This window comes from Lipophrys pholis (assembly GCF_963383615.2).
Source record: "Lipophrys pholis genome assembly, chromosome: 12".
Lineage (NCBI taxonomy): Eukaryota > Metazoa > Chordata > Actinopteri > Blenniiformes > Blenniidae > Lipophrys > Lipophrys pholis.
Window position 1 is genome coordinate 9,041,829 of NC_137641.1, and position 21,893 is coordinate 9,063,721.

The 21,893-nt window shown below is 44.1% G+C and overlaps 1 protein-coding gene across 1 annotated transcript in view; it reads right to left on the bottom strand.

Annotated features, from left to right (window-relative positions):
• The window catches only part of dcc (DCC netrin 1 receptor), a gene marked incomplete at both ends in the record, with an annotated part of 276,203 nt that overhangs the window by 25,052 nt on the left and 229,258 nt on the right, over window positions 1-21,893 (bottom strand). The window contains 5 exon segments of the mRNA XM_080477036.1: window positions 828-1,130; window positions 7,838-7,987; window positions 14,992-15,108; window positions 15,529-15,752; window positions 18,538-18,700. Of these exon segments, the coding sequence (XP_080333162.1) occupies window positions 828-1,130; window positions 7,838-7,987; window positions 14,992-15,108; window positions 15,529-15,752; window positions 18,538-18,700 (957 nt within the window).

Genomic DNA, 21,893 nt, shown 5'->3' on the forward strand with positions numbered 1-21,893 from the left:
GCAAAGGTATTAGAATGGAGGACATGGACACTTTTAAAAAAAAGTTTGAGATTACAACAATGCACTTTTTTCTTTCAGAGTCAAAAATTATATTTGTGGATGTGCTGCTGTAACTCTCTGTAGTGGCTGTCTGGTCATTTTTATCCTGGTTTTAGTAGCTCTGATGTTATGTTATTTCCCTTGAAGATAATGAATGGATGTTTGGAATCCTTGCTTGTTTGAAAGAAAAGTTTGTTGAAACTCCAAAAAAAAAAAAACTCAACTCGTCTGTCTGTCCCCCTTTTCTCTCCTTCTATTTTAGAATCCCAACCGAAATAGCAGGAAGCCTCCACCTGTGAGCCTGGTTCTGCAGGTTTCCTTCCTACAGTCTCCTCTGCTACACTCACATGGAATTATTGGGTTTTCTCTGTAAAACGGCCTTGAAATGACTGAGTTGTATTTGGTGCTAAAGTTAAATTGAACGCCAAGTTTCTCCACCTCTGAGCCTGGTTCTAGAAAAAAATCTCCACCCCTGAGTCTGGTTCTAGAAAAGTTTCTTTCTCGTCAAGAGGAGTTTTTCCTGTCCACCGCCTTGCAGGCATGCTCATGTTTTCCTCAGTTGAAGTGCTTTGAGACGGCTGTGCTCTATTTGGTGCCATTTTCCTTTTCAAATTGAATTGAATTAAAAATGAGTTGATCCTACGAGGAAGAGGGCTGTGGGTGTAAAAACATCTGAGAGATCTTCACCGTGACTGAAGGAGAACTTCATGAAGACAAAGTCACTGAACGGCCGCCACACGGTTGTATTTCGGACTCAATGAGGCTCGGTGACGGGCGGCGGTACTCACTGGACTGCGGCAGCATGGAGGTGTACACTTTGGGGTCGATGGTGCCCATGGGTGGAGGCAGCAGTGGATTGGTGAAGCTCCGTAGTGGGTGGGTGGGCCGCACGCAGGCGGTGGGAATGGTCCGACTGCCCCCGGCCTGGGCGTCATCCACAGCGGCGGGGGCGGCGGGGGCTCCCGGGACGGGGCCCACCGTGGGGACGTGCTCCCCGGGCTGGGCGGTGGAGACGGGCAGGAGCGGGGGGGTCTGCTGGGGCGGGGGCTGCTGCTGGAGGAGCGGGTTGGTGGAGGAGTCTGTGGGTATGGCTGAGGGGGGGAATGAATGAAGTCGCGACGGAGGAACGCAGGTTGAAAAGAACGAGTGGGAAGATGAAGAGATGAAAGATGGGCAGAACGGGCAGAGGGACGAAGGACAAAACACCAAACATCCAATTAGTCCAAATCACAGTCATTTGTAAAGAGTGAACACTCTGTAAGAGGAAAGACATAAAACAAGACGCGTACACAGAAAAACAAACAACCTGACTTCAAAAGGGGGAATATTCTGCCGCTGAGCTTTATTTATAGGCTGTTTCTGCTTTGATGATGGAGGTAATACATCCGACCACGAGCGATCGCTGGAAATTACTGCTGCTGCAGCGACGCCGGGACCAACACGCGCTTTTCTCAGCAACTTAAAGACAAATATTACCTTCACAAAGACTTTCATGTATGTTTCATGACGTTTGAGAATGTGTAGACACCAAACCTTAAATACAGTCATTAAGCATGGGACGTGACGTTTAACTGTCCTTTTACATCATGTCCCGTGTTTAATGATTCTGTGCGATGGTGTTTAAACACAGTCACACAGGAAGAAGCCCTCCTTGAGGAAATGGAGGATTTTATTAGTTAAATTTGACACGTGTCTATTAACAACACATCAAAATGACCTTTTGGGTTTATTTTGGTACTGTAGGCAAATTAGATTGTCAATTTATAATGAGATACGGCTTCTCAGCTCATTTTGTTGCTCCCACATTTCCATCTTAATGAGATGAAATGCAATAATCACCAAATTTTTTACTTTATTCTATTTGAAGAAAACAGCTATCACATAAAAGTAGTGAAAGATTTTTATTATCGCATTCATCACTTTGGGCCACGGTCATGTTTAAACAGTAGAATCTAATAAAAATGACTTATAAGTTGTTTCTTTAAAATATAAAAGTGTACTTGCATGATTTCTTGTTACAAACCTGAAATTGTACTCACTGAACTGAAATTGTATTAAGAAAACATTTAAAAGTTTTTTCATTGCTGTGATCTCTGGAGAGGTGGAAACCACGTGTGCAGAGCAAAGACATATAGTTAGAATATAACAGAATGTCAAACCTGACAAAGCTTTCCGGACAGTTTGTTTTCTCTTTGAGCTCTGGTCGAGTTGTCTTCGTGTAGCGTCACTGCTGACTGTGACATATTTCACATCTTCTCAGCGATAAGGATGTAAAATGAGAAGATTTTTGAGATTCCGATTAACATTTCAATTTAGATTTTTGAAATTGCAAAACGATTCCAAGGAACTGAAACACTGGAACACTGTTGTCAACAAGAACCGGTTTTCTATTCCCAGTTTTCTATGTTTATTTCCTCAATTTTTAAGCATTTTCTATTTTAGTAATCCTAGTTATTTGAGGTAAACGCATTGCCAGCACTATTCAAACCTCTGCAATTCCAGGAAGTGCACTTAATTTCAACCTTTTGTGTCATTTAAACATAATGTAAACAAACATTATACAAAAGAAAGTGTCTGAAAGGTGAAACACACATTGAAACAATGGTTTGAACTCGCCACAAATGTAGAACACAAAACCCTTCATCCCACATCCCAGAAAACTGGGCAACCCGTGAAAAACGTAGCTTCCGACCACAAATGTCTACAGATCACACAGATCTGTTACTGTATGCTTTATAATTGTGTGTCCCACCCCTTCCCTGCTGCCATTCGAATACAATGTACAGTATCCTTTAGAACACTTCAACTGCTCCATTTATTCTAACACAAAAATATTTGTATTATCCTGAATATAATAAATAAAAAAAACATAGACTAATTTAGTCATTTTAATAGAGAAGAACGTTACCTGGGAGAAGGTGTCATTTTACCCGAACAACTGTAATATACAGTAAAGCAGTCTATTCAGTCTATTCCTGGCCTTTATTTTGCTGGATCCTTGTTATGAAGCTCTGAGCCTCCGCAGCCGTGGTGAACCTGTGTGTACTTTCCCTGCGTGTAGTTCCCCTGTGCATTAACACCAGTGTTGCTGGGGGAATAATGCCGTATCTGAGCCCGAGCAGGCACAGCTGCTGGCGTACGGTGTCAAACTGTTTCCGGTGTTTGTGCACCTCCGTAGCGACGTCGTTGTAGAATCTCACCTTCTGGTCGTTGTACAATATTTCCTTCTTTACTCTTGCGTCTTTCGACGCAGTGTCCTTCTGCCGATAGTGGAGAAACCTCATAACCGCTGTTCTTGGCGGTGCGTCGGCGTCCCTCCTCGGTCCGACCCGACGAGCTCTCTCCAACGCCAAAGGGTTCCGATTTAAAGTCATATCCAGCCCCTCTGGCAGCCAGCTCTCCAAAAATGCTCACGTGTCAGGACCTTCGGCGCCTCCAGGCAGATTCACCTCATTTCTAGGTCAACCATTTTCTCCTCGAGCTGCTTGTTTCTTTTCCCCAGCCTCTCCACCTCCGACTTTAATCCACTCTGATTGTCCTCCACAGCAGACGGACGTATCTGCGCGTCTTCTATTCGCTCCGTGCATTCGATTCAATTCAATTCAATTCAATTTTATTTGTAAAGCGCTAAATCACATCAACAAACATCTCAAAGCGCTCTTACAATGATAGAGTACAACAGAACCCAACTAAATTCGGTCATTTTCTTTTGTGTTGCCGCTATTGCCGAATCTTCCGGAAAACTCGGACCCCATCGGACGTACAGTATCTCCCCAAATATTTCCTCCTTAAACAGATACAGGGGGTCAGTCGGTGCCGAAGTTGCCCCAGTGACTTCGCTGGTTTCTGCGTGGGTGTCGGCCCTCTCTTTAGCGGAGTTAGCTTCCCTGCTAACATTAGCAGTCCAAAGTCCGTTAATTTGCCTTGTCTTTACTTGCCTTCCCAGTGGCAGGCATCTTTGCAGGTGCGACTTTACCGTTCGGAGCGTAATATAACCTCAAATTAAAGGATTTATCAGGAGTTTTTCAGAGAGCAGGAATGAACGTGACCTTTCAGCTCGTGGCCATCACCGGAAGTCGGTAATTATCTTCTTAACAATAAAACAGAACGTTAACTGCAACGGCAAATACAAATGGAGAACCACCGGGGTTGAACCTCCATCGGGTCACACAGCGAGTACTGCAGTAATCTCAGCATCCCTGGCAAGGTGTTGACTCAGATGTCAGATATCCGTGGTCGCATGAATACGACACTGATTAGTTAGAGCAAAACAAAACAAAAAAAACAAACAAAATGCCGCCTCTTCCGGCAGGAAAATTGGTGACATTACCGCCACATCACAGAGAATTAAAAGAGACACAATAACCTGGTGTCGGCGTGCGGAACGATATGAGAGGCTGGAATAATTTGCTGCAGTGAGTGTGATGGGAGGGAAACGCAGACAGGCAGTAATTACCTGCAGGTCGCTGTGTGTTCATTAACCAGCTGAGACGAGAGGAAACCAGGAGAGGGAGGATACTCCACCTCCCACCTCCCAATCAGGTCAACAAATCACTGGACTCACACTATTACAGAGATCCAACAACTACTCTGTGTCGCCTTCATGCTGCAGACCGTCGGCGGAGAAGAAGTAACAGGACATAAATGATGGTGGGTCAAAGATATGGAGGGAATAATGATCTGCACCCTCCATCTCATCACCAGCAGCAGTCAGACATGACAACAAGCCTCCATTCTGTGGCGGCGGAGATGAGAAATGGAAGGCAGAAAATAACACGCTCAGATAACACCTCCGCTGTATTTCTCCATCGTAAGCTGCTGGAGACCAGGAGGAAACGGCTGATCTGCACTGAAAGCTCCACCAAGAGCCTGCACAGGATGGAGCATCACGTCCTAAATCAGTACAATCTCATCTTTCGCTCTCTTTGTGAATTAGCTACACGCCTTCTCAATCCCTCGTTACTTCCTCTTTAAAAACAGCAGCTTCAGGCTCTTAAAATCATACTTTGTTGTGTTGTTTATCAGTCATTAATAGATGCATTGGTGTTGTGTTCAGGTGGCCAGGAGTCAACTAATTTTTCTTCTGGGTTTGTGAGATAGTTTGTGAACAACGTTTCCAATGAAAACAATGTCCGTCTACACGGCAAGAGCAGAAACACTGAAAACGATGTCGTTTACCACAAGTGGATGCTATTGTTTGTTTTTGTGATGAATCCACACACACACACAAGCGTACACGGACATTCTAATGGACAAACAACCAAGTTGGATTGTTATTACGGTGACTCAACATAAAACTACCAAGTCCCAGGAGAATTGGACTCTGGAGGAAACATTGTTGTTATTCGGTTAGATAAACCTTTGTTAGTGCCAAAAGTGAGAAATTGCAGGTTGTCTATCAACTCGCGTTTTTAAAAAGTTGCGTTTTCAGTGGCGGGCTTTGAGCACCGCTGTCGTGTAAATAGACGCCCAAAACTGAATGAAAGTTGTGCGTCTTCACCTGAATTGACTGTGGTATAAACAGGCCCTCAGAGAAACAGGTAAACCCTCTCTGGCTTGTCTGAACGAGTCTTTGTGACTAATATAGGTTACTTAAATGGATTTTCTCAACATGAACACACAATTTAAAGGGATTCAAAAATGGAGCACAGCTATTTAGATGTTAAAATGTTCCACAATGAAACCAATCCACTAAAAGACGACCAGTGAATTTCCTCCTAAAAAAGTGTTAATCATGCAGAAGCAGAATGGGACGCAGAGCTTTTCAGCTTTGAAGCTCCTCTCGTGTGGAACCCGCTCCCAGTTTCAGTTAGGAAAGCTGACACAGTCTCTACTTTGAAGCATTGAAGGTATTCCAATTTATTAAAGCTTACAGTTATTGCTGGTGCAGGACCATTTTCTAGTGAAGCTGCTGATGGTTTAGACGGGTGGCATTCTGGTTCTGCGTCACCCAGGTATGATTAATTTCATCTTGCCAGCCTGGAAAAGCTCATCTGTGCTCAGATGAACTGGACTTGGTCACATGTGTCGTTTACCATTTCAAGACATGAGACCAAATCCAGTTGAGCTGAGATGCTTCCTTCCTGGCCGAATGTATAAATGAAAAGTATGCGCAGACATATCGATGCAGCATGATCAAATGAAAGCTCTACTGATATGACAGTGACGAAGCTGGTTCGTTGGTTTAACGCATTGTGTCTCGTCAGCTCTGTCCTCCTGCCCCTCCTGTGCCCTCTGTTGCCACCGCCTGCCCGTCGGCTCGGACTGCCAGCAGGGATCAGCCCATTCAGAGGCTCTGAAGCTCTCTGCTGGTGTAAAATCACCGATACAAGCCAAGCAGGAATTAGACCATTATTGAATTACTGAATTACTGCTCCCCACCGCCACGTCAAGCGTTTAGCTCCGGAGCAGTTGGAGGCTTCATGGGGGAGACGGAGAGAGCCGCAAAGGTCACAGCTCTCCATCTAAAGCTTGTTGTAGTGACACAAGCTGAAAATGATCAAATAATATCACATTGTTCCACATTGTATTTAATATTTTGTTTTATTCAAATAAATAAAACAAGTGGAGTCACACCCTGGTGTTGATGCAGGAAATCACACCGAATGAAAGAAACCTTCATTTTATTTTCAGCCTCAAAAAAAAATCGGAAAATGTTTCATACTGTCGTCTCAACACAATGGAATCTGAAGTATTGTTCACATAAGCCATCTGGATCGGCGTTGCTCTTTAAATTTGAGTATTTAAGGTCCATTTTCTGCTTAGAGTTTTAATCGTAATTCCCTGTGTTTCACTTCTGTCTGATCGAGTCCCCATTTCCACCTAAACATGCTGAAATTCTTTTATAGTTCTGTGTATTTCACCAGAGACTATTTAAAGCTGCTTGAATAATTACAGTTCTTTCTCCTCCAGGCTTGAGAGCATCACTTTAATGAATTAGGCTGATAAAAAGTAATTATGAGATTTGAACTGCTGGCTCACGTCCTCCTCATCATCAGGGTTTCACGTCCACACCTGGCACTTAAGCATTAAATAAAGGACACTGGTGTCACTTTGATGTAAATATATGTTGGAATATTTTGGTGTGATAATAACTTTTCCAGAAGTATCAAATATTAACATTTATTTGAGTCATTAAAGGAGATTTCCTCTGACTTTACACTTTGATGGCTGCACATTTCCAACAGGAGGGCAGCAACGGAAAGGTGACAGTGACCCAGCAGCAAATAAACGGTTTCTGTGTGACAGTGGAAGAGGAACGCTGGTTCTGATTCTGCGCCGTTCACGTGTAGGTGTTCTGCTTTGGAGCTACATTCATGAAGATCATGAAGCAAAGACAACTTTAGTTTCTTATTTTGACAAAACTGTCTTGTTTAGGTATTGATACAAGATTCAACATGTAAACATTGCATTAATCCAACGTCAGACACTTAAACCTCCCAGTGTAGGGGATCTGAGCACCGGGTGGGAAATGGCTCATTGTGTTGTGACGCTCCTGACTAAAGACTCAAAATACACAAATGACCTTTAATGTTCGTGGGGATGTTTGTTTGTTCGTTTGTTGGTTTCTTGGTGATTTGTTTGTGAAAGCTGATGCATGCCAATGAAACACGCTATTCCTCAACACCTTAACCTGAACGAAGCCTGCAGGACAATTGGCTGGTTAAATACCTGAACGCGGATTTTCTGGTGACTGTTTGAATGCCTCTTTCACTGAATGATTTTTGTTAAAGCAGTATTTGTAATAATAGGAGGCAGAGAGTAAGATTTATCGCAGGTAGGAGGAGTGCTACAGTACCTGGAGTGTATCCTCTGTCCACGGTCAGGCTGGGGAACGGCATCGGTCTCAGACTGAACTTGTTGTGGGTGAAGCCGCAGGACGGTGAGGGCAGGATGCCGGGATACTGAGACGAGTCCAGCGCAGGCACCGGGATGGCGCTGACCACGGCTGAAACACACAGGCACAGCAGTCTGTCAGCCCGGACAGCTCCGTGACAGCACTGACCACCGCGGACATAAATCCAGCCAACCAGGCTGCAGACACACCGACGGCTGCTGGAGCACATGCATCAGGGTGTCAGCGCAGCAGGCCCACGGCGTCGACAAGACGCGCCGTAAAGCAGTAAAGACAACGACAGGGCTGAGAGGAGAGGAGAGTTGTGCTGCTGCATACAGGCAACAAACAGCGGGGAATTTAACACACTGACAGGAAGAGACACAACAGCCCATCAGAACACCAGGCTGTGACGCTGCTCTTATGGCCATGATGAGTGAACCTGCCACCGATGACACAAACATCCTTGATTCATCTTCTCCAAAGACAGACGCTCACAGTCCATCACAGGGCTTCAGCAAACACACACTGATTCAGCAAGGCATGGTTTACACGTAAAAGCACATGTTCACTGAAACACTTGTAATTCACATGACCATGTAGAATCATATATACACACTTTGATGCACTTTTGAAATGAAGATGGTGCACCATAACTGCTTGTAATTGTTCCTCGTTGATGTAAGGGAGCGTTCACATTCCCTTGTTTGCTGCGTACCAGAGTTCTCTTTAGGGACTTTCTGGGAAAGTCCGTTTCGTTTGGGGGAAATTTGAACGTACCCTAAACTCGGTTCTGGATTTTAAAAGCCAAATCTGGTCCCCTTCAAAACACCAGCCTCAGTCCTCTTTCAAACGGACTTTCGAGCGGGCGGGGTGAGGGTTGAGGGAATGTGATTTGGAGCTCAATGCATTTTTTTCCTGGAAAGTGGCTCGTGCAAAGACATGCAATAGCGAGGAAGTGGTTCCTTTACAAACGATCTTTCTCGCGGGTTGGGTGAGAGGATGGGGGAGGACATGACGTGCGCATCACATTTTGGGTAGTAAACAAGCAGTTAACCCCGCGAATCAGAAGAAGCAGATGCAGAAAGAAAAAGTTGGAAAATATCTCGCAGGCAGATGTTGAGCAGTGAGGAAGAAGAAAAGAGGAAGAAGTAGTGATAAAGGCGCTTATTGATACCTGGTCTGAAGACTATGTATCGCGGTTGTGTGTGGCTACCCATTAGCCACAGGCTAACTAGCCCAGCCACCATGGGCTAAAGTGGTGGGACTTCTGGTTTCGGTCCGGACCAATCAATGAGCCATGCTTCTTCTTTACTTCCTTCTCAGGTCAAACTAGCAGCTGTTGTAATTGCATGACATTTTACAGATGGTTTGGTCAAAACTGAATGTGAACACCACCCGAACCAAATGAAGGTGTGAAAATTCTCGGCTCCCCTCCTCCCAAGTGAACCGAGTCCTGTACTATCCAATGTGAAAGACCCCTTACAGTATAAAAGAAACAAGTCTGACAGACTGTAATTCCATTTAAGGGGTTTTTCCACCGGAGAGAACCAGGTGCTAGTTCGGAACCTGGGCCAGACTTAGCACCAGTTCTTTGTCTTTCCACTGCCAAAGCCCCGACCAAACAGGGGATAAACTGGTGCTACGCTGGCCCCACTTCGTTGCTGGGCCAGAGAGGAGCCACAGCAGAGCTAGAGCGGAGCCACAGCAGAGCTAGCGCGGGGCCAGAGCAGGGCGGAGTTATGCTGGAGTTATCGCTACCTACAAGGTGGCAGCGACCAAACCGATGAATACAGTCCGTCTGGTTCCTGTAGGAGCGCTACGTTGGTAAAATCAGTGACGTATCACGTTTTGGAGTGACACAATGACGTGGCTCTCACTTGGCTCTGGTAACGGTGGAAAAAGAACCGGTTCCTTGGCAGTGCTCATTGAAGAACTGACCCTGGCACCGGCCCTGAACTAGCTCCTGGTTCTTTTTGGTGGAAAAGCCCTATTAGTCTTTAAAAGTGTCTATTTTACCACGTTACCGCTGATTAGCATGTATTGGTATGCAGGGGGGTCACATATGCACATAAAGCTCAATGATACCAAGGATATTCATGAATGGAGCAGCCATTCACAGAATGTAGCACAAGGTGTGCTACCTGCTAGCCTGCGATTCACCTCGTTAGCACAGCTGTGAGCCGCTGCAGCGCTTGTCGGGTTTAGCCAGTGTGCTACTGACGCTAACAAGCCAGCTGGCAGACACAACAAGTGCTGATCGATGCCAACGCTCCAGCTAATCTCTGTCAGCACCGCGGAGACACGGCAGAAAATATAAATCAGCAACAATCCAAAGAGATACACACACACACACACGCACGCACGCACGCACGCACGCACGCACGCACGCACGCACGCACGCACACACACACACACACACACACACACACACACCAAGCTGTATATAGTTAGAATCTGTGTGTTTTGTTTGTTTTCATTGTGAATAAAAATAATTTTTGGAATCATACTTGCTGTCTATTAATGTGCAGAAACGTGAATGAAATGTCGACCTCTTACGTGTCAAGAACTCCACAATCCTTCAGACTTAGCTATTAATTACCAAAATTGATAGTGACTGTCTCTTTGGGGGTTATCAACTTTTTTTTTTGTAATAAACAAATAATCTAATAAACTACCTCATGTCTGTAACGATTGATCTCAGAAAATCTGTACACCTCTTCCATGATCTCTGATCTGCTTTCCAGTGAAGCCAAACTTCACAATAACACCATAGATGAAGATACACTCAAATAAATCCTTAAATAGTTGAAGTTTTTGAATCATGTCACATATTTTTATCTATTCAGATGAAGTAGATTTAATCCCTTTTAATCATGTCATCTGAACAACATGTACAAGAATGAACCATTTAACAAAGAGAAACTCAATATGCTCATGTTAATCAATTTTATTTTTGATATGTAAACTAAATAAATGCTGAGTTGATTTTTTTTGAGTGCTCACTAAACCTCAAAGATTTTGATTCTTATTTCATTTACACTGAATTCCACAAATAACAAACACGCACTTTCTTTTTCTTGCTTCTTGTATCGTCATCTTTCAAAACAGCAGAACTGATTAAACTAAAACCCCATCGATACCAGCATTGATCGGGAAGTATTGATGAGAGCAAAGCTGTGATCAGCATCTTTACGACTCGTGTGTGTGTGTGTGTGTGTGTGTGTGTGTGTGTGTGTGTGTGTGTGTGTGTGTGTGTGTGTGTGTGTGTGTGTGTGTGTGTGTGTGCGTGTGTGTGTGTGTGTGTGTGTTTGTGCAGTAGTAGTTACTGTATTTGTGTTGTGACCATTTAAAGAGAAGCTGGTTCGATTGTGGCTGTGAGATGAGCAGGTCTGTTCAATACACACTGATGGACAATATTGACACAGTGAGGCAGAAAGCTACAGGTTAATGGCTGTGTGTGTGTGTGTGTGTGTGTGTGTGTGTGTGTGTGTGTGTGTGTGTGTGTGTGTGTGCGTGCGTGCGTGCGTGCGTGCGTGCGTGCGTGCGTGCGTGCGTGCGTGCTTGCGTATTAATCCATATTGTAGCTTTGGAGCCTTTTAAATAAGAAAATCACAATAAGAGATATTCTCCAATTCACAGCAGTCTACCGACTGCTTTCACCAACACACACATTAAATTCAATAATAGAGTATATTTATTCTATTCTATTGTTTATGTTACTTTGTGTGTTGGTTGGACTGGACGACTTCTTTGTCTTCACAATTGCCAGAGGTGGTTCACAGCATTTTTAACTCATCGTTCGGAGCTGAACTCGCTAAACTCTCATTTCAAGACGATTAATTTAGATACTTTTGCGACTCTTACTCAATCACTGAACAGACCAAAATTAGACATATTTCACAATTTATGGCTCAGAATTTTTCTCACACACACACACACACACACACACACACACACACACACACACACACACACACACACACACACACACACACACACACACACACACACACACACACACACACACACACACACACACACACACACACACACACACACACACACACACAGTAATAGGGGCTGTAATCAGACTGCACAGAACTAAAACTAGTTCATCATAGTAATACAGAGTCACAGACAAGCTGCAGATGTTTACCTACAGTCTTTTCAGAGAAAAACAGCAACTTCGCGTCAGCAGACACCAAAAAACAACCTGCATCTTCAGTGAGAGAGACAAGACGACGGAGGTGTTCTGCAGGTGGTGGAAGCATTGGATGGGATCCACTCCTGAATCCTTCCAACACGTGCACAGAAAAAACATGCCAGAGGCCCCAGCCCAGAACTAAACTCCACTACAGCTGCAACACTTCTTCATCAATCGATGGCTGGAACAAGTCAGGAAACCCATCTACATTCATGGAGAACATGCAAACTCTGCACAGAGGTGCAAAGTCCCGTATCCAATCAGGATGGAAAGTGTTAACAAGGATTCTGCTGCCCCTCACCTCTTAATGGGTTGGAAAGAGTAATCAGTTCCATACTCATGTGTATAAAGTAGTGGGGTTAAAGTATTTCAACACTTCTTTCAGAATACTTCTTTTACAATGATGATAAAGTAGTTTTAATGCATTTCAAGTGTCACTCTGTGCAAAGCTCCATTATAGCACCGATGATTACGATACATTTCGGTTGCAGGAGCGATAAAGAGGCTTTTTAGTGAGTGGGTAACTTTTTATTGACAAAGGAGACTCGCTGCAGGATTGACGGGGTCAGTCCGGACAGTGCTAATCAAACCCACCATCACTCCACTGTCCTATAGTCAGTGCAGTTCAGGGTCTCCAGACATCACAAGCTGTTCTCTGCTGAGTGATGTAAAACCTCACATGTGAGTGGACCTGATTAGAGCTGCTGTCAACTGACTCAGAGCCACACTTTCATTTCTGTACCCCCCCAGATCCTCTTTGTTTGCGTCCCACTCATCCACATCCTCAGATCTTGCCCCCCCCCCCGAACACCCTCCTGTCCTCCGAGTCCTTCTGAGGGAATATACGGGCTAATTACCCCAGTATGAAAGTCTGTGTCGGTGCATCATTTTCCAGAGTCTCTTCAACTTCAGTTCTGTCACTGCCTGCAAGACTTTTTACATCTCAACCTCCCACAGAAAGATGGAGAGAAATCCACCATCTGACGGTTTGACCTGAAGATGCCCTAAACTGTGTCACGTGACACTACCTCATCCAATAGGAACGACAGGAATGGATTATGTAAAGTGTGCACTAACACACTGAGCATTCACAGTCTGGTCCTGTCCTGTGCTGGGTTTTATGGAGAGGCCTTCATCTGTAGAATTGCCTTTGTCCATCCCTCATTTTTACACCCACTTTAACCAGAGCAGTGTGAAACCTGACTATAGTGGACATTAGATACACATGAAGTCTCCTGGTGGTGGTAATGCAGCAGTACCTGCAGTCACCATGGGGGGCCACTGTGTGTCCACTGAGTGTAACTGACTGAGTCATGAGGATGAAACACTGGTCCTCGATGTGATCTGCACTGTAGGGGCTTTTCCATCCTAAAAGAACCAGGTGCTAGTCCAGGGCCGGAGCTATTGACAGTTCTTAAATGCGCACCTCCAAAGAACCAGTTGTTTTTCCATTGTTGAGGGAGCTGAGTGAGAGCCACGTCATTGCGTCACTCCAAAACATCGTACGTCACTGCATACGTAGCCCCAAGCCCTTCTGTGGCACACCTTTTATAACATTTTTTAAGTTCATTCAGGAGCTGCTCGACAGTCCTCGTGTACCCCACCACAGCAATGTCCCGTTGTATTCCCTGACACACCACTTTCGTCCGGGTCGCTCCATCTAGTTTTGCCTGACCCTCGGATGCAGACCAAAGAGCGAGAAAACATTGTGCCTCCTCGTCGCTCCATTGTTGTTTTTTCACGTCCATCTTGTTTTGGTGATGTTCGCTGTAGATTTCAGAATGCCGGTAGAGCATCTCTTCCGCCTTGTAGATAGCAATAACTCCGCCCCCCAGCTGATGACACGTCAGATCCCGCTCTGGCCCCGGCTGAGCACCCGTTTAGACCCTGGTAGGCCGGGGCTTTGGCGGTGGAAACACAAAGAACTGGTGCTAAATCCGGCCCCGACCCCGAACTAACACCTGGTTCTTTTTTGTGGAAAAGCCCCCTGTGAGATCCTCTTCCTCGATAACGCGATTCAGCCTCACTCGCAGACAACCTGCGACCTGATGTGGGGCCATGCTCGGCTCAAACGGCTTGGCGGACATCGTGGACCATTGAGCTGTTGTTGACAGTTTCACTCAGAAGATAATTATTCATCCTTCAAACACCATCTTTTTAAAAGCCTCGCCCTGTTTGTCTCCTTCTCCGAGGTACATTACCACAGTCTCTTCAACGGCCACCATGTTTGTTGTCAATAACGTTTTCTCCTACATTGCCATGAAAATTGTCGCCAGGGGTTTTCACTCTGCCCCTCTGTTGGAGATACAGAGTAACATACATGGAGGACGGTAATAAATAAATCATACACTTTTATTTCTGAGTGTATGTAGAGTATACACAGCTACAAAACGCCAGTTATATCGAGCCTGACCAAAGTTCAATCAGTCCGTCTGTGGACAAACCAGTAAATTGACATATGAAAATAAAACCCTCAAAATAACACAACTCTCAAGTTTAAATGCAAACCTTAATACAAATAGATCCTGAAAATGTTCACATTTAACACTAAAACACTGAAATCTATTTCAGGAATTGTATTTGTCACTTCTCAAACTGGATTCATAGCTTCAGCTGGTTTTTTTAACATCTTTTCATGAACTCATGGTCACACTGATCAGTGCTGCCTCCTGCTGGCCACTACTCTCAGTGCTACTTAGTTGAACCCCAAGTGGACAGATGAGGAACAGCAGGTGTTCTTACTAAGGAATAGCAGGCAATGGCCTCTTTGCTTTTTAACATCTTGCAACATGATCCTGCATGTTTGACACCACTGAGTTACACCAACATGGACTGAAGTGACCCTCCACCTTCCAGCGGACCCTGTTTAACCTGAACCACACAAATACAAACATGTAACACACAGACTTACGTGTGTTGCTGGGCTGGGAGTCCATGGGGATCATCATTTTGCCTCGTGTTCCCCTCCTGGCAGCCAGGGAGCGCTCCAGAGTGGAGATGCAGCTGGACGCCTCGTCAGCATCCGCTCCTGCACAACGTTCACAGCAAATCATTGAATAACACTTTTTTCCCCCTCTCCCTTTCTTTGATGAAACAAACCTAAAAAACTGAACACAGTCAATTCTCCCTGGAGGAGAATGGATTATTGATGTGTTTCCACTGAACAATTTGTTTTGTTCTTCAATACTCATGAATCGGGGTTCATTATACAACTAATTTAATCCATAACAGGTATAAATGAGTCAGTCTGCAACATGACAGAGAAGAAAAACTGTGGTTTAGTCTGAGAAAGACGTGCTGTGAACTTTGTGGGGATTTAATAAAAAAATAAAAGAACTTTAAAGTGAAGCGAGACTAATCCGAGTGTTATGGAAGCAGCTCATTGAGACATTGTGGTGTTTCTATCAGGCACTGAGACAGACGGCTCTGGTTAACAACCCCTACATACCTGAGTGGCTGCTCTTGCTGCCCATCTGGCTTTCTGATTGGCTGTGGGCCACCTGGGGAAGGTCCTGACAGGACTGGATGGGCGATTCGTGTCCTGACGGGGCAACGCTGGGCGCCTTCTCCATGTTCTTCATCTCCATCTCCTCATGGTGGATCCACAGGTCGGGCGGTCTCAGGTCCTTCTGGCTGCCTTTCCTCTTGCTGGCGCTGTGGCTGGCCCGCTTCCTGACGGGACACCAGGAGAACACACTTAGAGGTGCAAACACCACACACACCCACAGAATGTACATGATTACAAGTAAAGGACTCAAGGTGGTAGTGACTTTTCATCACATATTTTATTCAAATGAAACAATAAATTATTTCGCAATAGAAATGCTGATCAAAAGCAGTGCTCTATAATTGTAAACATGTGAAAAGTATTCCGTAATAGTATTTGCGTGCACTGGGTGGCAGTAGTGAGCCGTTTCTCATGTCAGAATCAGTGTTTTCCACTTGTGGCAGGATAAGAGCTACAAGGACTCTCTGCGCCATCTGGTGGTTCAAAGTGGTACTGCAACACAAACGAGGCTGTGGCCAGCTGGTGAGCTTGATAACTTAGCATATTCATCTTAAACGATCCGATTCCTTTTACCTTGGTTTGGTATGCTTATGAAAAAAAAACGATTCTGTTTGTCCTCTGTTCGTCAATCGCTACGACGAAGACCATCGAGTCATTGCTTCACCTCTGGGTGAGATGGCTCGTGAGCCCAATCTGCCCTCTGAAGGTTGCTGGGCAGTGCGACCAGGGACTTGAAGCAGCTGATGGAGACCTGCTTGTGCAGTTCTTCCTAATCTGTCTGCGATGCTCTGCTGCAGCTGTTCGGGGAGCTCTGGCCCCATTTTGAACCGCAAGACGCCATTTCGATCTGTCGCATGCTGTGCTCTCCCAAGAGGTAGGGTCAATGTTGTTGGGATTTACGTTTGGTCATCAGCATTGAGTCACAATAAGTAATAGATTACTAACAGTAATAAATCGCTGGAAGTAATTTATGAAAAATTTAAATCATTAATTGAACTGTCATGAACAACAATTGGAAGGGGAAGTGAAGCAAGAGATGCTGGGAGGATCCCAGCTTGGTTCTGTGGGTCCACTCGTTCTGGTGAGAAGATCCTATTGATTCCTAACCTGGGGGGATGAAGCCCCTCCTGGGGTCGCCGCCTCGCCCCCGCTGTTTCATTGGCCTGTTCCACTCTTGTTAGTGTCTCCCCCCCTCTGGGGGAGTGGAACGGCATGAAGGTCTTCAATGGAATCTTGGGCCCCAACAATGTTGAAGGCCTTCATTGAAGCAGTCAGGGTAACTTTAAAGCGCTTCTTTTAGCCTCCTCCTGAGCGTTAACCATGTTGGAGCTTGGCCATGCAGCAGTTTCTTTGGGAGTTGATGGTCTGACATTCGAATTACGTGGCGTGCCCAAGAGATATTATATACGGTACAGTACTTGAAGTAGAGTACTCAAACATAGCTCTAAGTACTACTGTCTCCAGCCGACCCATGCATGTTTTTGGATGGTGAGCCGGTCGACCGTGGAACAGGAAGAACATGCAAACTCCAGACAGAAAGGCTGTAAAGCCAGGTTATTCTTTGTGTGAGCTGACAGCTGGCAAACCGCAGTGATGTGATAATGAACACGATGATGATTGAAGAGACTTTCTTCTCACTTATTATTTCTATTTCTGAGTTTCTGAAAGTTTTTTCAGTTTTAACGAGACCATCCTCAGGTTAACAGGACCTCTGGGTGCAGTTTGCTGCGGGGTGTGGTGGTAATGGTGGTGGTGGGAGCGGATTATTTTCATTGTTATCAAAGCTATTTCCTCCTGAGAGGAAAAAAAAATAAAGTTCGGTAGCGTCACTTGTCTTTAAAAACCGTATGTACCGTATGAGAAATGACCGGATCACATAGATCTAAGAAAGTGGATTGAATTTAGAGCACAGGTTAGTGTCAGCTCATAAACGACATTCAGATGATGCGAGTCCATTTAGGAACGCGTGAAATTCAGATTGACTGAAACTTTGGAAAAACTATGACCTCCAGCAGGAGGAAACTGTTCCTGGAGTTTTAGTTTAGTGAAATGTTATTGTGTAACCCGGGGCCTTAAAGCTTCACTCAGCAGAAACATATTTAAAGAATTTACAGGATCAGAACATAAAGCCATATATATATATATATTTATTTATTTTTTTGCCCTCAGCCGTTGCCCTCAGCATTTTCGAAGGATGACTAAACGTGTCAAGATTAAATAAATAAATACACCATTATATAATTACCTAAACGTGTAATTAATCAGTTTAAATTGGAATTAAATACATAAATATGTCATCAAATGTGCCATTAGTTCATTAAAATACAAATTCATTTTATGCAAAAATCAGTTTGTCAGATCAAATAAATTCATGAAGCAGTGCAACACTGGACTATGACATGATTAACTGAATAGTAAAATAATTACTTTTTTTTTTTAATTATTTGAATTGGTATTTTAATGAATTGATGATAGATTTATGGATTTAATTCCAATTTTGACAAATTAATGACACACCTATACAATTATTTAATGGTATAGTTTTGGCATGTGTTCTCCATAATTTTCTCCATGATCTTAATGTCTAAAATATGTTAAAAAAAATGTTAATGAGACGAATCCTTTACTTGCTGATTTGTTATAATAAGATTGACTCAAAAGTTAAAGAAGGCATGAAAAAACCATCCATATGAGGGCGAATCTATAGATTCAGATTCATCAATATCAATGTTTGACTGTGATGAATAAATCAAAATATCCCTCTAAACAAGTAGAAATATGTTACTGCAGTATCAGCAAAAAGATGTGTAACTTTCACCGTGATGCAGTTAAAACTAAATCTGGATCTTTACAAAGTAAAATATCTCCTGAGTGAACCCTGGCAGAAGTGAAACAAATTTGACTTCACGAGCTTGACCGGTGTGAAGCCTGAGGACGGCGTAGTCGTACTTCCTCTGATGGGCGGACGAGCGGCGGGTGCAGATGAGCGCCACAATGACCACCACCACCACGGTGACGGCGCCCACAGACACCACGATGATGACCAGCAGGTTGCTGTTCTTCTGCGGCGTGGCGCTGCCGTGAGGAGGACGCATCTGCCCGATGGGAGAGCCTGAGACCCAAAAACATGGCAGATTTATTTTCATCTTTTAATCTGAAAACCTTCAATTCAATCAGAATGACTTAACAGACAAAGAAACTCTGGAAATAAAAAAAATAATAATTCCAGTTTTGTTGTTTGTACTTGTTTCATGAATCATTGCAGTTTTATTTTTTTTTAGGTAGGTAGCATTTACTATTACAATGGTTAGTAGTTACTTCTCCTAAAATCACTTATTTTCCCAACTTTACTTCCATTACTTCTAATTGTTTCGGTGATTAAGGATGTCTGACTAACCTATCTGTGTGATTGTATCTGACTCACTGGGTTCTTTAGGTCACTTGGAGATCATCATTAACCTTATTAGACACTCACTAATGCATTTGGAACATGGAAAATTTAATTTGGCTCCTGAAGATTATTCAATTACCTTTTTTTTCTTTTCAACCTGAGTGGCAATTTTATGTCAGAGAAGAAACAAACGCAATTATAAGCCGACTGTAACTGATAAAATAAACAATCCCAGATAGTTCATGTTGTTTATCTTAGATAATATTTGTTTAATTATTTTCCAAGGAACAAAAATCCACATAATTTTAATTTCTGTCCTAATAACAATGAAAAGAAGACATTCAGGATAAAAAAAAAATAAAAACATTCCAAATACTAACAGCATTGACAGAGAAACATCACGTCCACTACTGCAGGCACAGGAACGAAGTACAACACTGTTAATTTCGCACTGCAAGAAAGAGCCACAATACAACCGTTTGTGTTCCAAACAAAACAAAAACCAAATAACAAAGAAAAAAAAAAGAAAAAGTGGCACCAATGTAGAACCCTGGAGAACACCAAACACTCCCAGTATGACTTTTGAAAGCAGTTTATATTTTTTGAATGGTGGGAAGACAGGAGGAATAATTTCCACCTCATCCATGTATTTTCTTTGAATGCCGGTGCTCCTGGACCTTTATAAGTGAACTTATTTTGTGAAAAAAAAACAGGTTTGACCGGACTGTACTACAATGTCGCTGCTGAAGCGTCTGCTTCGCCAATCAACAGGCGCGGTGTGTGAAAGACTGTGTGACAGGTGTAACGTGGAAAGACGGGAATTGATGACACACTCTGTCATTCATTAAGATGACCTTGGAGCAGAGAGACTCAGCCGGAGTCACTCGAGGGCCATGAGCTCTGGATGGAGAGACGAGAGGAGTGAGTGACAAGAGAGGAGTGAGAGAGAAGAGGGGAGTGAAAGAAAAGAGAAGCCGGGAAACATGAGAGGAGAGGAGAGAATGGTGGGTGGGAGACAGGAGAGAGCAGGAACCCCCCCCTCCTCTCTCTCTCTCTCTCTCTCTCTCTCTCTCTCTCTCTCTCTCTCTCTCTCTCTCTCCCACCCCCTCTCCATTTGCTCATCACTCTCAATGAGACCAACAATCCATCACTGCTTTCAGCCGCAGCACAGGACCACAGTTACTCATTTTTTTCCTCTTTAACATTAGATTTCATCATCTTTCTTTCCCCTCATCTCGTTTTTTTCCCCCGTAAATAATTAAATTCCAGGTGAATTTAAAGCCTTTGGAGAAGTTTTTCTGCTTCCAGTGTGACGCTGGAGCCCGTATACATAACGGCCATTGATTCAAGAGTCTGACCTCTGCTGTCATCACATGACACACTGAAAAGCTCCTCAGCTTCCACCAAATGAATGACTTGCTGCCACCAGCTCCCTCAAGGTTAACACTTTATTCCCAAACGACAACTTACATTTTCAAAAGAAAATAAATAGCTGGTTTCCACTTAATGTCCCTTGCTACTCGGGGAGAGAAAATCAATGACAAGTTGCTGTGTGTTCCCAAAACAAGTCCAACTGATAAGATAAGCAACCATCATGGGAAGTGTCCTGTGGCCTGCACTGCGAAGCGTGATCAACATATCCAGGATCTCGCTCTGTTTCCCGGGTTGACTTATCGAGATGTGTGCGATCCCGATCACCGTTACTACGAGGCAGGTTATCAACTCGCTGGTTCAACCCAGACCTACGTGTGCGCGCGTTCACGTGAAAGGGGCGGAGTTTGCAGCGTCTGGCCAATCACACACACGGAGAAAAACTGCGGCGCAGTTTACAGATTACTGAAGGAGCGGTTATTCTCTGAGATTATGAAGAATTAAAACACATCCAGCAGCGAAAAGCAACACTGCTGCTGCAGCCAAAGATAGAACATTCCTGACTAGTTAATGCGAGACTTTGTGAGATTATACCAGATTAATTTATCAGCGATATAAACGGACAGCACGTCCACTGATCAATCAATTTCACTTTATTACAGTAGAAACGTGTCGGGAAACTTCCTCACTGATCTTCTTTTAGCTTAGGTTTTCCATTGTTGTTTTGAGTTTCTCTTGTGAGTGTGTTTTGTGTTGGGATATTAATTCATCACCACGACGACACGAGTAGTTCTGGTTCCATAAATTCACGTTTCTGTAGTTCTGCCAGGCGTGATCATTAACCGTATTATTCCAGATCAACCCTCGTGGAGATAAACAGACTTGGAACAAGTCAAGACCAAACACATCCTTCAAAGCCTCAGTGACCAGGATTTACTTTATTATGTCAACAAGATCGCTGTAAATAATTTTCTCATCTCCGCTCCGCTGCACCTGAACCTGCACACCAATCACCATCATTTACGAATGGGCAGGTCGTTTTCCAAGAGATCTGATTGGTCAGGAGGCGGGGCTCTGACCTCTTATCGAGAACATATCCTGCTCCGGAGCAGGTTAGACTTTAAGCGTCAGTTAGCGGGATGATTTATCCTGGTGAGAAGTGAGCGCGCGTCCTAGTACGGAAAACCCAGAGTTAATCCCTGAAGTTATATTGATAAGAGAAAATCCAGCTTTGTAGTACAGGCCTCCGTTCCCACAAGGTATACAGCTTGTTCCAAAAAGATAGTAAACTGCACTGCAGGGGTCAACAAACTTCACCGCCACTTGTTTCAATCCAAGAATCAACAACCCAGACGCCATGCAAGAAATCTCTCATACGCACAGGGAGAACATGCAAACTCCACACAGAAAGGCCCTGGCAGGTATCTGAACCCGGACCTCTTCAATGTGAGGCGAGAGCGCTGACCACTGCCCCACGATGCGCCTTCAAGTTCCACGTTCCTCCAAACAAATTAACCTGATTGACATATCCAAGCCACCTCAA